We start from the raw sequence: 14,877 nt of genomic DNA, 5'->3' as shown, positions 1-14,877 counted from the left end.
TAATAGAAATATATAACCCTTCCTTGATCTTATCTAAAAAAACATACAAAACAATGGTAAAAGATCTAAATCAGGTGTTATTTCCAGAAATCACTTCAAGAGACTTCTTTTGCAGGGCGAAAGCATCTCTTGGCTCCTTTCCGTTATCACCCACCCCAGAAGCAAAAACCTTTTTCCATCCATATTCCTGAACGATTCAAATCCAACCTAAACTATCTTACCAGCAGGAAGAATAAATACACGGGGCTAAGAACCTCCCCACCAAAAACCAAGCTCGTCTTGTACCTTTTTTGGGGGACAGAGGGAATATTCTCCTTCTCCCCACAAGAGAAAGGGAAGCGCATAGTTGTGGAGTATGTATGTGAGCAAGCTCTGGTGCTGCTGCTAAGGCTGCTGCTGGCTCTGAAGCCGTGTTGAATTTCGTAATGGAATGTGAACTGCTCATCCGGATCTGAGCTTGCGTCCTATCTTCTAACCAGTAAGGAGCAGGGGAGGACAAATGTGCTGAGCAAGGAGAAATGCTCTCCTCCTCTTTTATAACCCAAGGATGGAGGGCAGAGCACTCAAGAAAGATAATGGAACTAAGAGGTTAAAAAAAGAAGAAAAAAAAAAAAGAGGAGAGGAGGGCGAGAGAGAGCCAGAGGAAAAACTTATCAACTACATGCCAAAGTTCAATCCACCACCCTGCCCTCCCCTCTTGCAAAAGTTAAGCATCTTCCAACTGCTCTCCTCTCGGCAGCTACCCGACTCTGCCCAACAACAAGATGAGAGTTTTGGGGGGTTGTTTTTTGGGGGGGTTTTTTTTGCTTTTTCCCTTTCCTCCTCGGGAACACTGTTGCACAACTAGCAAGCTCAAGTGGAGCAGGGACGGCCAGCACGGCTGCTTCCCTCTCCTGCTAAAAAAAAGTCTAGCAAGTCCACCGATGAAAACCCTGGGCTGGTTCCAAGCCCTGAGACTTTGCAGACTCATTATTTGTTACCTTGAAAAAAAAAAGGGGGGGGGGGAAGAGGAAGGGATATCAGGTTCGTGTATGATTAACCACCCAGCCCAAAGGAGGAGGAGGAGGAGGAACTGCATCCTCGATGCAACCCCCCACTTAGCCATCGAGAGAGAAAAATATGCTGATCCAGACGGGGGGGGGGGGAAAAAAGCCCTCCCCTGCTTCTTAGCAACGATTAAGGTCGCAGTTTCCTAAGAGACGAGTCTTGACTAGTCCACATCAACATGGGGTAGGGGGAGAAAGGGAGGGGAGGAGGAGGAGGAGGAGGGAGAGAAACTTTGTTTTGCAAAAGAAAAAAAAAAAAGTCCTTCCGACAGAGATGGGGAAACTTCACCGCCACCCAGACCCCCGCCCCACTCGCTGGGCGGCTGAGGCAGGACGGACAGGAGCCGGGGAGGGAGGGAGGCAGCGCCGGAGCCTGGTCCAGCGAGACAGAGGGATTCCCCGGGGTACCGGCCTCGTCGCGCGGATCCCGGCCGCTTCCTCCTCGGATGCTGCCTGCAGCTCGGGACCGTGCCTGCGTGCGCCTGTCCCCCGGGCCCCACATCGCGCACACACTCACACGGAGATGTGCCTGTGACACAGCACAATGGCAGGGCAGAAGAAAGAGGGAAGATAAACCTACAAGTCCTGCCCCCCCAACACACGCCTGTGACAGCACAATGGCAGGGCAGAAGAAAGAGAAAGGCAAACTTATACAGTTCTCTCTCTCACCCCCCCCAAAACACACACACACAGATATGCCTGTGCCACGCACGCGCGCACACACACACAATGTGCCTGTGACAAACAGATGTGCCTGTGACACGCGCGCACACACGCACACACACAGATGTGCCTGTGACACAGCACAATGGCAGTGCAGGAAAGAGAAAAGCAAAGCTAAGTCCTCTTCCTCCCCCCGCAACTCCCCCTCTCTCCTTTCTTCCCAAACTTGCCCTGCTTAAAATAAAGAGGCCACAAACTCTGCCCCCACCCCCACGAGACAGCCGGGGAAGAAAAAGGATAAGTACCATGCAGAAGGTCCCTAACTCCCTCCCCAGGGTGGAGGGAGGGGAGAGCAAGAAAGAAAGGGCAGAGAAAGGTATCCAAGTGCAAATGAAAGGCACACATGGATGCTTGGATCCGCCGGAGAAACAAGGAAACAAGGCAGAAAGTTAGCGAGAGGGAGATGGGACCAGCTTTGCAAAGAAAAAGAAACTTTTTTTGTTTGTTTCCTTCTACCTGCAAAAGAGGCTTCTTCATCCCAACTCGGGGCTTTCCTTTTTGGTTGGTTTGTTTGTAAATCCAGCTGCCTCTCCCCCCTCTCCAAAAAAAAGAAAAAAAAAGGGTTTGGGGGCGGGAGAGGGGGAAAAGAAAGGGAAATGGTTCTAGTTTAGGGGAAGTTCAAGATGTCCCTTGCTCGCAGCCCCCTCCAAAGGGTGGTGGTGGTTGGTTAAAAATAAACTTTGCAGCAGGAGAAGCAAGGGGGGGGGGGGTTAGAGATGGGATCTGGCCAGATTCCTAAACTCAGACGGTTTAATATGGATGAGCATCAGGTCCTGCAGGCAAAAGGCTGCTGCTGATGGTTGGTAGAGAGGCTGCAACAGGGAAGGGAGGAAAGAGGAGGAAAGGAAGAAAAAAAAAGAAAGAAAGAGGGAGGGAGGAAGGCAGGGAGGAGAGGGGGTGGGGGTGGAAGGGAAGAGGGAGGCTTCAGAGCCTCAAACTCATCCTTCCCCAGCGCTGCCAGGCCAAACTTTTGTGCTGGTTGTTTAAAAGGACACTTGAATCCGTCCAAAAAAAAAAAAAAGAGGGGGAGAAAAGCCAAGCTAGAAAGTAGGAAAGGGGGGGGGGGAAGTCAAAGCCCCCCCCCCAAAAAAAAACAATCCCCAGAAGCTGGTCCCCAGCGAAGAGGGGCCAGGTCCTGGCCGCGGCCGGGGCAGGTAGGGAGCTGCGGGTACTTACGTGGGGCTCTGCCGGGGCCGGGGCCGGGCTGGCCGCGCCGAGACATGCCGGGAGGAGGAGGATGCACGGCCGGGGCTGCGGGGGGGGGGAGGAGGGACGGGGGCAGAAGGAAGGGCCCAAAAAAAAGAAAAAAAAAGTGGGGGGGAATCAAAATGGCGTTGCCGTGGATGTGCAAAGTTCAGCGACTCCCCCGCAACTTCCCCGCCTGCCCGCCCGCAGCCGGCAGCAGGGGAGAGGGGCCCCGGGGAGCGCCCCTGCGCCCGCTCGCCGCCCGCCCGGCCGCCCCCTGCGCCGCGCCGCGCCGCCCGCGCCGCTCACCCCGCCGAGGAGACACATCACGTGTTGCTCCTGCTCGAGTCCCCCGGGGACGTGCGAGCGAGGCGGCGGCCGCGGCAGCAGCCTGTTGCAAGGAGCATCCCTCGCTCGGCCCGGGGAGGGGCTACGGGGAAAGTTTGGGGTTGTGCGTGTGGTGCTGTGTGCGGCACGGTGTGCTTTGCTGCGCTGTGCGCGCTCCCTCCTTCCCCTCCTCCCTCGGAAACAACGAGCCAAAGTCCACCCTGGCCGAGCGGCGCCTCCGAGAGCATCGCTGTGGCGGGGCGCGGGGCCGGGCAGCCACCAGGTGCCACGCGTTCAGCGCCCGGCGGGAGGGAGGCGAGGGACACCGGGCAGGGGCAGGGATGCAGGTTGCGGGCAGGAGGGAGCGGCGAGATCCTCGCTGTGTAGTCGGTACTGAGGAGGGCTTTGCAGAAAGCCCTTCTCTGCCGGCCACACGCCCCCTTCTTCAGGCAGAGGAGAATGCAAAGCTGGTCACATTTGGTCTTTGGCAAGAGAGCTGAAGGGGCGGGGGGGTTAGACCTTCCTGGTCGGAAAAGTTGGTGTTGTGCAAATGAGGCTGGGATCAGAGAGAAAGGGCTCCGAGTCCAGGTTCTTGGGGCGAATCGGATAGCTCGTATGAGAGCAGCTTAAAGAGTTGAGGAAACTTTTTCTTTGCAAGCTTTCAGGTTGAAAAGCACCCTTGGTCAGGCTGAGAAAGCGTCTGCAGCTGGTGTGTGCGTGCTCTTCCTGGATGGAAGGAGTAGTAAAGCGCCGTGAGAGTGCGAATTAAATGCATACGTGGATGCTTGGATCCAGGGAAACAAGGCAGAACGCTAGCAAGTGAGATGGGACCAGCGTTTCTAAGAAAAAAAAACTTTTTGTTTTGTTTTGTTTTGTTCTTGGCTCCAGGCTGTAGCTTTCCCTCCACTTCCAAGCCCCGGAGAGAGAAGCAGGGCTGGATGGGACCCCCCCCCAGAGTCTAATCTCCCTGGCTGAGGGAGGCTCAGCCCTATCCAGACCACCTCAAACAAACCATCTCAACTCAACTCACCCCTCTTTCTTGGATTTAAAAAGCAAGCAACCTGGTTCCAAAAGCAGGGGGGGGGGGAGGAGCGGGGCTCTGTTGGCAGCCATATGAGAAGGGCATGGTTTTCAACAGGTGGTTTTCAGCCTGCGGTCCATAGACCCCTGGGGTTGGCAGGCTGTGTCTGCGGGGTCCATGAAAGATGACGGTAATGGATCAAAAGTATGCAGATCCCCCCACACTTACCAGTCAGAGGGGTCAGCGAGATTTTTTAGGGGTCCACAAATGAAGAAAGATTGAAAACCACTGTCCTAGCTCATAACTTCCCTTTGTATAGTCCCCCAAACTAAGACTAGACTTCATCCTACCTACCCACCCAGAGTCACTGCCAGCAGGCCTTGGGAAGTGTGACTTGAAAAGGAAGCTGTGGGCTAGGAGGATGCATAGCCTCCTCATCTAGTAGCCAATAGGCCACTGCTAGTGTCTTTTTTTTTTTCTTTTTACTTTGGTAGTAGTTTGCTTTCTTTTTAAAGCAAAAAAAGAGGGTGCAGTCTTGTGTTGAATTTAGAGGTGCAGACAGAATTGACAGTTTTCACCCAATGTGGCCTCTGAAAATGCTCTACAGCCATGACCAAACAGAAGTGCACAGCTGCAGAGCACTTTAAAAGGACCCAATTCTGTGAAAATCTGAACCTTCATTGCAAGAGGGTTCAGATGAAGATACACCAAAACAGAGCAGCTTCAGTAATTTCTGTCTGCACCATAGATGATGGTTGTATGGGATGGTTTGGGTAGGGAGGATCCTGCCTCAGGCAAGAGGTTGGACTCACTATGACTTTTTTTTTAATTTGGGAGTTAGTGAGATCAACACTGCAGGCTGTTCCTTTTCGGAATGAATCCGGCCTGTGGTTCAGCCCTCAAAACTCACTGAACATCCTATTTCAAAATCACAATTGAAAGGGAGAATTACTGCCTTTGCACAATGTAACTGACTGCTGTAATTCATAGCTGCACATAGGTACAGGCCAACATTTTGGTTCCTTGCCTTCCTGTTACAAGTCAGATGTGTAAGCAAATGAAAACCAAATTAAATGCATCAGAAATGAGAGAAATCACCATGAGAGTAACAGGCCTGTGCCTCATACCCAACGAAAGTTAAGCATCAGAAAATTGCCAGGATCAGTTGTTGCATAAAACAGGCCCAAGGTATGGCTTGGCTCTTTTCACAAATGAAAAAAATAGAGTTGAAATGAGAAATATTTTTAAAGATTTGAAAGTGATGCAGAGGGATATTTTTTGGGAGGGGAGGTGATTTCCCTGGAAAGACAGGAAAAGCTGAGAGAGGTCTTACAGAGGCCAGCAATAAGACATAAAACAAGTCACAAGCCTCTAGACTTGAACCTGAACAGAAAAAAAAGAGATGGTTGAAGAAAAAACAGACAAGAATGACTGTACAGAGTGTCACAAAAATTAGAGGAGGAACCAGTTTACTCTTTCAGGAAGTGGTTATCTACTACATTTCTTAAACTGAGATCAGTAAAGCTATGGGGTTTTTTAAATATTTTTCTTCAAATAACCAACTTTATTTTTGCTAAAAATTATAGGATGTAAGCAGCATTTTAAAAGAGTTACTGTAAAACAAATCAAAGATTGGCTTGAAGATGAGCTTTTTATATCCATTTACTGAAATACAGCATCCTATTCCACATATGAAAACCATTTTGATAGGAAAGGCAGGCAAGTCTGGGATGAAATCTTCTGACAAGCAGCCTTACACACATGAGATATTATTATTATATAAAATTCCCTACTGTGTAATTCTTTCCTGTAAAGCTTTTCAAAATTGTGGGTCAAGCAACATGTGCTGAGGTATGTACCTGCTTCAACAAAAATTAAGTGCGTTTGAATAAGCACTTCTCCCAAACTCCAGATCAAATGCCTGCAATTGTGTGAAAAGAGTTCTGGCAGCATCAGACTTACAAGAGTGATATGCACTGTCATATAATCAGAACCTCAACATGAAACGAAACCTTTAATTTATGCCCATTTGGGACAGTGAGTTCTGCCCCAAGTCACACAAGTTCTATTCAATATGATCAAAATGTAGCATGGTATATGCCTACTAAGTATTGTTACTGAGAAACTTGTTAAGGCTGAGTTAAGTTTGCCTATAGACATGAAATCAGAAAGTCTTGTAAAACGATAATCACTTACCTCAAAGAAAGAAACCCGAGAAAGTATGATTATTCTAACATAAGGCTCATGTTTTACAAACTCAAACACTAGAAATCATGTCAAACAAAAAATACCGTAAGCCCCCTTACCTTTGCCCCAGTACTCCCACCACCAAGCATCCTATCCAGCTCTACTTGACCTGTGTCTAATACCTCAGTCTTAGTTCTCTTTAATTGTGTATTCCTTGGCGCCAGATACCAAATTGAAAAGAAATAATGCATTTCAAGTTGGACTTTCAAAATAATCTACATCCACATTAGGGGTTGTCTGATTATGTTGTACAGATTGCAAACCTATATAATGTAATTGATAAAAAAAAAAAAATCATGCACAGACAAAGCCCAAGTGTTTATAATGTAAGGCCTTGTTCACACCCGCTTTTACATGGGTTTTGTTCAACCGGGTTAAACTGGCAGATTCCGACATAGATTCTCTTCTATTGGTTGTGACAATATACCATAAATGTAACTCACCTATGGCCAATAGCTCTGCCATGATTTTAGGTGGATATCTGTACCATCTCTCCCTATAAAGTCTGCACCATTCTTAGTCTTTGCTGTTCTTATTTAACTGTATAGACATCAGTGATTCTGGAAACAACCGTCACAAAACTAAACGTTTCATGAAGGAATGGACAAAACTGAATAACATATTCACAGCCAAAAAGTTGTATCCAATTCAACATCAGAAATTCATTACAGAATGATGGATAAGATCTAGGTGGATAAGATGGGTATTTGGACTATGCAGCTATTATAATGGTCTTGGAGAAAGATGCCTGTAGTTGTCTTATGCAAAGAGAGCTGATGAAATGCCTAGTTAAGACTTTTTTTTAAACTTAGAATAAGGAACCAATAGAATCTTTTTGGGGAAAAAAATCAATTTCCTACCAATATGTCGGTAATAACACCTGGATAGGATCATGCATACTTTCCGCAGTTTGCCAAACCTCAGTGACTAACACCCAAAAACTAACAAACATCTTTCCAGAAATAGTCCAAGCTGATTTTGGTTTTTTTTACCAACACAATAGAAAAGCTCCACTCTGAGTTATCACAAGGCAGGAAAAATTAAAACAGCTGACCTTTCAAATTCTTCCATCTTACAACCAACTTTTATGTGTCTCAATGCTTTAATAAAGAAAAAGCCTGAAAGAAAAAAACTTCTCTGCATGTGACATTTTAGGCAAAAGGCTGAGTTCGAATGAAGCTAGGGGAAAGGGAAGTAACCGCAATCATATAATTGAAAACTAGTTAATCTTATGCAGAGATTAGTTCTACAGAATTATTCCTAACTTACTTCAAAATTTGTGTTTCCTCCTTTCATTCTGTCAGTTGCTTCCATCTCATATACTTCCTTCGTCCTGGTTCGCCTGCTCATTCCCATCCGTGACGATTGCACTATGAAGTGTTTGGTTTCCCAAAACTGCACTTGTGTACTTTTTAACATCATGACATCAATAGTAAACAATGATTGCAAGCTCTTCAGGGGCAGCAGCCTGCACTTTCCTGTTACGTAATACACTGTGTGCATGTATGGGCCTTACATTCAAAGGAGCAATAATAAAGATACAGACTGTTTTATAAGTGTACTTCGTGCATTATTAATTTGATTAAAAGTATCAGGGACACTGCTGTTCTCCGTGACATGAGAGCCAGTTGTTCCTGTCCCAATGGAAGGATAACTCTGCCCCCACCCACACTTTAAATATCAGAGATGCTGATTCAAGTTATTCAAGGAAAGCAGAAAAACAGGATGTGTAACTATGAAGGCCACAGTGAAAGGATGCTGTGATGTCTTGAAGCTAAGAAACTGAAGTGGTCATTTGCATTGAGAAAGGAGATAAGGATTATCTAGTACATTAGAATTTTCTTGCTCTGATTAGACACTATCAGTTCCTCTACCTAGGACATAACATCTGAAAATTACTTTGATACAAAAAAGTTGTTATTTTCAATATTAACAGACCACTTTCAGTCCAAAAACTTTAATAAATCTTTCTTCCCACCAGCAGTAACTGTGCCAGCTGCAGTATTTTGCTATGTTAAAGAGACAGTAGCCCAAAATACTGACCTTCATTTTCCAGTACTGCCAAGCTGAATTCTGATGTAGTGGATAGGGCAGCCACAGAGACCCTGTTCCAGCTCTCTGATCCTTGGTTTCAATTTTCCCAGAGGAAGTTAGAACTCCTGGATCCCTACTTTAGCTTCTTCCACTGAAGTATATACCAGCAGTAGATCAGGTACAGTGATGCAGGATTTTACTATGCTCCCTTCTACCCCTCTGTCACTCACTCTTGACTTACCCACTTTGTCCAGGGACAGGCATCATCTGTCACATTTACACAGTACAAAGATTAGAAAATCCAGGAGATTAGAGAGTCCAGTTCCCAGGGTTTGCAAAAATAAGCTTTTATGAAACCCATGGCCAAAATAAATGTTTGAATTTTCTTGCATTTCCTTTACGTTTCAACCTTGTCTTTTAAAAAACTGAATAAATACATATGTCACTCTTGGCGTTGCAACCCCAGCATAGCTGCACTGTCCTAGTGTGTGTGAACGTGCCAGATGCATCAACTAGAAACTTAGAACAAAAGTGGAACTGACAAGTGTGTTCATTGTGTAGGATGAGAACAATGCAAAGTAAAAAAAAAAAAGTAATCAAGAAGCATATGTGGGAGAAAGGTCAATACATAAGATTTTTTAAACATTTTTTAAAATTAAACTTTATTAATTCCAGCAACAGAAATCTAGAGTCTTATCAATAAGCACCACTTAATAACAGCACTTAGCTTTCACAGAGCACTTGTCAGAGCTCAGACCATTTTGCATATTTCCTTGTTCCAGATTGATGGATTATATCAAGTAAGAATCATTGTAGTCAATTAGTCTGACATCCCATACAATACTGGGTGTAGGCAGATACAGGCATGAAGTGATTTGACCAAGGTTGCCCAGCATATCAGTGGCAGAGCTGGAAATAGACCCCCCCCCCACCCCCTTCTCTCCTCTTGCACACACACATCTCAGTCCCAGTTGACTAGTCCACCAAAAATGTCAGCTGGAAATCTTATCACCAAAGAATGCTATTTTAGTCAGGACATAAACCTGGAATAAATGATTTAATATTAAATATTTGCTCCACTAAGTCTGTCCTAAATTACTCCAGAATGCAAAGCAGACTTAAAGCTGGCTTGACAAACCAGCTAAGACCTCACTTGTGTATGGGTGTTGTCTAGTGATGCACAGACAATGTTGCTGGGCCAGTGCTGACTGTACCACTTTCCCTCTTACCACCTAAAGCCTACAGGGCTTCTTGGAGGAGTGGCTGCAGTACTGTCATTCCCTGGCAATTCCTGCCTGCCCAAAAAAAAGCCCCCAGAGAGTGTATTGGAGTTAGATGCTAATCAGAGCAACCCTGAGGTTCTTTCAAGGTGCTGGGAACCAAAATAGCCCTTCACCAATTTTGACTGTGTGTTAATGAAATCCTCTTTCCCTCCCACCTTCAGCTCTATCTTGGATTCTACCCTAAATAAAGTTGAGCCAGACTCAGTTGTCTAGCCCTGAATGTACAACAATGAATCCCTTAAGGAACTAGAAAAATATGTAGTTATGGACTACACACAGAGCATGTCTTGCAGATGTAACAAAAGGACCAATGTCATTATACTGACCTGGCAGGGGAAGTACAATGACCACCAAGGTGGTTTTCCTACTGGTAGGGGAAAACCACAAACGTGGCATGGGGTAGTACCCTGACCGAGGCAATACAATTAAAACGGCACTGTGTAGTGGAGGGTTGCACCCTTGTCTGCTTGTGGACAGGACTCCCTACAAGAGCCTCCTAGTCAGCCTCCCTCCTAGACTTCCAGTGGGAAGATCTCGGCTACATGCTGACTTTATGTTAATAGGAGAGACTCCTCCCTAGCTCGCTCCTGCGGCCATATGGCTGAGGGCAAGTGAAACTCGGGGGGCATGGGCCCACGTGTAGGATACCCGCCAAAGGATTTGGAAGCATCTGAAGCCCCAGGTGGGGGTGGAGGATGCTTGCCAGTAGCAGGGCCACATACGGTTCTTGAATGACTCACATGGATTTGGAATTGATTTGGCTGATTTGACTGAGGACACGAAAAATTTTCCTAAAAAAAAAAAATGACATAATGCTCTTGGGACTTTACTGAAGAAGCTTAATTGAGACCCATGCTTCTAATATATACTATTCAACTTTATACCTTAGACATGATAAAGATAAAGAATGGCCAAACTGATACCTGAGTATACGACATATACTTAAGTCCATTTGCTAAAACAATGGGGCACAAAACACGATTATTACAATTGTTATAAACATAGCCTATACTAGCACTGCACAACAATTAAAAAGTAAAAACATTTGAACTTGGCAGTGTTCTTTTGGCCTACTAATTCACTATCTAATAAGGTTTTCAAAAGCATGGCTTACTGAGCTCTCAATATAATTTTTAAATATGAGAAAGCAAATGGTTTGACATTTGCAATCCTTCATCCCCAATATACTGGGGGCTGCTGTGGTGTGGGCACTAAGGCACATAGTTGACAGCCCAGAGGCCACAGCAGAAGTGCTCATAATGCGGCCTATCAGATTCCAACAAATATGCAAATTTTGCTAAATGCATTGTCCCAAGAAATTAAAAAAGAAAGGATTGCCAATATATTGTCTCAGGAACAAGTTGTACAGATTGGGGCTTGTAAACAAAAAGACTGACTTTTAAGAAACATTTATTCCGGGGAGGGTGACAAATGGAGGCCAGTCAAGATCACATACAGGTTGGCCCGAAGATCTGGGCCTGAAGGACGAGGCCTGGGCTCATGGCCTGCAAGGCCTGCCTGTACACTCTAGACAAAAAACAAAAACAAAAAGAACAAAAGGAGTATTTACATGTATACAGTTCTACTAGTGGGGATGCCCCACTGGACACCAGGGGTCGGCCCGCATGGACAAATCCTGAGGTCTCGGCTCACTGGATGCGCCTCTGCACCTTGAGCAGCTGGTGGCATCACAGGGCAAGGAGCAAGCGTCCCACCTCAACTCGGCACAGTGCCCCCTTGACGGCCCAGCGTTCCTCAAAGGTGGACATGGTCCACCGGAGGACCGCATGCTCGAATTCAAGCGAGAGGCGGGCCCGCACCAGCAGATGGAAGAGCTGCAGGGCATCGTCCATCCCAGTCCCGGTGAGCCAGTTTTGCCGGCTCTTCAGGGTGGCCATCTTGGCCTGGTAAACAAAAAGAAAGAAAGAAAGACATTTAAAAAGAATACTACTTTGGAATTGTTAACTCATGGCTTCTTGTCATTAGGCACTTTGTGTTTTTAAAATATCAATTTAAGATTTAATACAGAGTACAACCTGGTTTTGTCCATGTTAATCAATTAATGCTTGTCACATTACAATAAGATTACATTTCCCACTGAAGGCAAGAAGTAAAGGGGTTGTGTATTTACGCAAGTCTATTTGTCCTAATGGGTTGATGGTGCTGAGGTTTTGTTATGAGAATAGACGTGCTAATAAAAACAGGTTCATTGCTTATCATTTACAGCCTGACAAAGCACAAGAAGTAGGAGCAGGTCCTTAATCAGAAACATCCAGCTGACACGTTAACCAGTGTTTGTGTAATAAGTTAGAGATAAAAAATACCTATATTATTTTATTCATTCCTTCAGGCTGTCATAAGCTTGTTCCATACAATATATTCTCCAGTGTCTTATTAGTTTGCTTTTAAATGTCATGAGGTATAGAGATTTCAACCCTTTTGGAGACTTATCCATGGACACACACAAGAGACAACTGGAAATGGTGTTCAGCCGTCATCAGAGCAGTGAGGAAATGGAAGTCAGGTAGCACCTGCTAAGGAAAGCATGGACGGGAGCAACTGGAAGCCTTCAGAGGAAAGGTGAAGGAGGGGAAAACAGGGTACGCAACTTCCATGAGGAGCTATCTTTGGATATATGAAAGTGGGGGTAGGTAAATAACAGGATTTGGGACAGAGGAAACTTCTACAGCAGGGGTTCCCAAACTGTGGAGTGTAGACCTGTGGTTGCTCACAAAGCCGTGGCAAGCCATCTAAAGATTGCAGCGCCTTCTCTGCCCTTTTCATTAATAAGTTTGGTGATACGGGCAAATGGAGAGAGAGTCTGAGGCTTGACAAAGGCCTGTTGTTTCCAAACAGTTTGGGAACCACTGTTCTGGAGAGGAGGTTAACAGGAAAGATGGCTAAGAGGAAATAAGAGACAAATGTACTGAGAGGAAAGAAGCCCCCAGGTCAATGGCCATGAACAAAGGTCCAGTACTCTTCCCCCACTTTGCTTTGTGCCTAGCTATCCCAAAGGCAAATGTGGTGGTCTACACTACCTGGTATTACAAGCAGAACGGAGAGTATGTCCACAGCTTTCCAGTGGCAGCAGATCCCCCTTTTTCAGTCAGCAGAGCAATGCCTGCTCTGATAGCATCAGAAGGCTGCTATTACCACAGGGAAGCCTCCAGAAAGTGTGTGTAAATTCATCTAACAGTTGTAGCCCCTTTAACAACTGCTGCAGTGGGTAGGGATACATTCTGGTGCCATCCCTGTGCCAGTGTCTGTCTGCTGGCAAAGGGCTTGTCATACGGGCACACCCCTGCCTTAGGTCTGGTCTGCAGTACAGAATTTGGAGTATAATAAAAGATACCAGATTTACCCAAAGAACCTTGTCTGCCTATGTCCTTAGACCAACAGAGCTACAACCTATACCCCAAGGTATAGCTTTGTCAGTCAAAGCGTATGATATGCTGTAATCTGTGAGCAACATAGCTGTGCCCCAAAAGCCCCTAACATAGACACAATTGTACTGTCCAAACCACAGTTGTACCAGTGCAGCTTATTTTGCTTGAGGAGTGGTAAGAACAGGTGTAGTTTTGCTGGAACAAGCTGTCTTCACAGTAGAAACATTTGGCTGAGAAAAGTATAGTGCTGTATATAGTGCACAGCATAGTGCTGTATATTATATATTTTATAGTAAGTGTTACCACTGAAGCACTCAGCTCATCTACAGAATACTGTCTCAGAATAGATATAATAGCAATGCTTGCTAGTGGACAAGCAGCTTATACTATAAGGAGCTCTTGTACCGATATAGTTAAACCACCTCCCTAAACAATAAGCTGTAGCAGTAACGGGGCTCTTTTGACAAGATACCCTCCCTTCTAATGTAAGTTATGCCTATTTGGTGGAAGTGGTGGGTCAAGGGACAGTGGCAGTATAACCATGTTGGTTAGGGATGTGCATTTTATGCCCTTGGCTGACATAGCTCTCTGTCACAATTTTGTAACATTGACCTGAAAGGAGTGTAGGCAGCCTCAGTGTTTGAAGATTGTTTCCTAGTCTTTAATTAATTAAAAAATATAAAATATTTGCAGACAAAGAAATATTTACACTTAAAAAGTTCAAGTAGTAAATAAAGAACGTTAAAGCACACATTTTAGGCATTAGGTAAATTTTGGATTAAAAAATTAACTGCTAAAAATAATTCTAAGTTAAATTCTTGTCTGTTCTCTCATCCTCTCAATTCATTCAACGAAGCTCCATATCCTGGTGCTCTATGTCCGTTACTCATGAGAACTCTCAGTCAAAACTTAAGGTAAAAATCATACATATACTGGCCTCAGAGTCATCACAGTTTAGTGCAGAGCTGGCAAGAACATACTCATTGCTTCCAAACCCAAGGATGAAATAAGTTGTAAAGAAAAAAATGTTGAAATCCTGCAGGGCTGTTGGTTGTAGCCTTGTAGGTCTAAGGACATAGGCAGGCAAGGTCCTTTGGGTAGATGTGATATCTTTTATTAGACCAACTAAATAATTGGTAAAAAAGTTCTTTGCATACTTTCAGACACAAACACCCTTCTTCCCAGTGCCTAAAGAAGGGTGTTTGTGCCCAAAATTTTACACAGAACTTTTTTCCAACTATTTCGTTGGTCTAATAAAAGATATCACATCTACCCAAAGAACCTTGTCTACATATGTTGAAATCCTAGTACTTTTACAGAATTTTCTTTAGCACCTTTCATGATCTGATTATAAACCCTTGTGGTTCCTTCAGTTGCAGGGGCTGACATCTCAACCATCAATGTCAATTAAATGGCAACTCAAGAAAGGATTTTTAACTGAAACACCGCTGACATCATACATATTCAGTTCATGTTGATTCCTTTGTTTTGTCTTTTCCTCCTCTTCAACAAATGGTGAACTGCCAAGATCTCGATTAAGGATACCAATTCTATTCCTGGTTGTCATTTGCCCTGTGTGTATGGTTGAAGATTAACCCTAGAATCTCTGTAAAGGACACTGTAGT

The 14,877-nt window shown here is 45.1% G+C and overlaps 1 protein-coding gene and 1 long non-coding RNA gene across 5 annotated transcripts in view; one reads left to right on the top strand and one right to left on the bottom strand.

Moving 5' to 3' along the window:
• Positions 1 to 3,351, bottom strand: part of RREB1 (ras responsive element binding protein 1) — a 144,165-nt gene extending 140,814 nt beyond the window's left edge. Inside the window, exons 1-2 of one of the 3 annotated variants that reach the window (XM_059724367.1) lie at positions 3,264 to 3,351; positions 2,946 to 3,020 (exon numbers count right to left, since the gene is read on the bottom strand). In XM_059724367.1, coding sequence (XP_059580350.1) covers positions 2,946 to 2,991 — 46 coding nt within the window. In that variant the 5' untranslated portion in view covers positions 2,992 to 3,020; positions 3,264 to 3,351. Of the gene's footprint in view, positions 1 to 285; positions 461 to 2,225; positions 2,370 to 2,945; positions 3,021 to 3,263 lie in introns of those variants that run through there. The other 2 variants (XM_014606967.3, XM_019490460.2) reach the window with 2 other exon arrangements.
• On the top strand, positions 2,826 to 8,105 carry LOC132249372 (uncharacterized). 2 transcript variants are annotated; one of them, XR_009460841.1, is made up of 2 exons: positions 2,826 to 2,923; positions 3,940 to 8,105. It is a non-coding gene; the product is annotated as an uncharacterized LOC132249372 (long non-coding RNA). The 2 variants fall into 2 exon arrangements; XR_009460842.1 differs by lacking the exon at positions 2,826 to 2,923 and adding an exon at positions 3,449 to 3,564.
• Positions 8,106 to 14,877: the final 6,772 nt, after the last annotated feature.

The sequence above is a fragment of the Alligator mississippiensis genome, chromosome 3, assembly GCF_030867095.1.
Source record: "Alligator mississippiensis isolate rAllMis1 chromosome 3, rAllMis1, whole genome shotgun sequence".
In the NCBI taxonomy this organism is placed as follows: Eukaryota; Metazoa; Chordata; order Crocodylia; family Alligatoridae; genus Alligator; species Alligator mississippiensis.
This window is presented reverse-complemented; position numbering and strand designations above follow the sequence as displayed.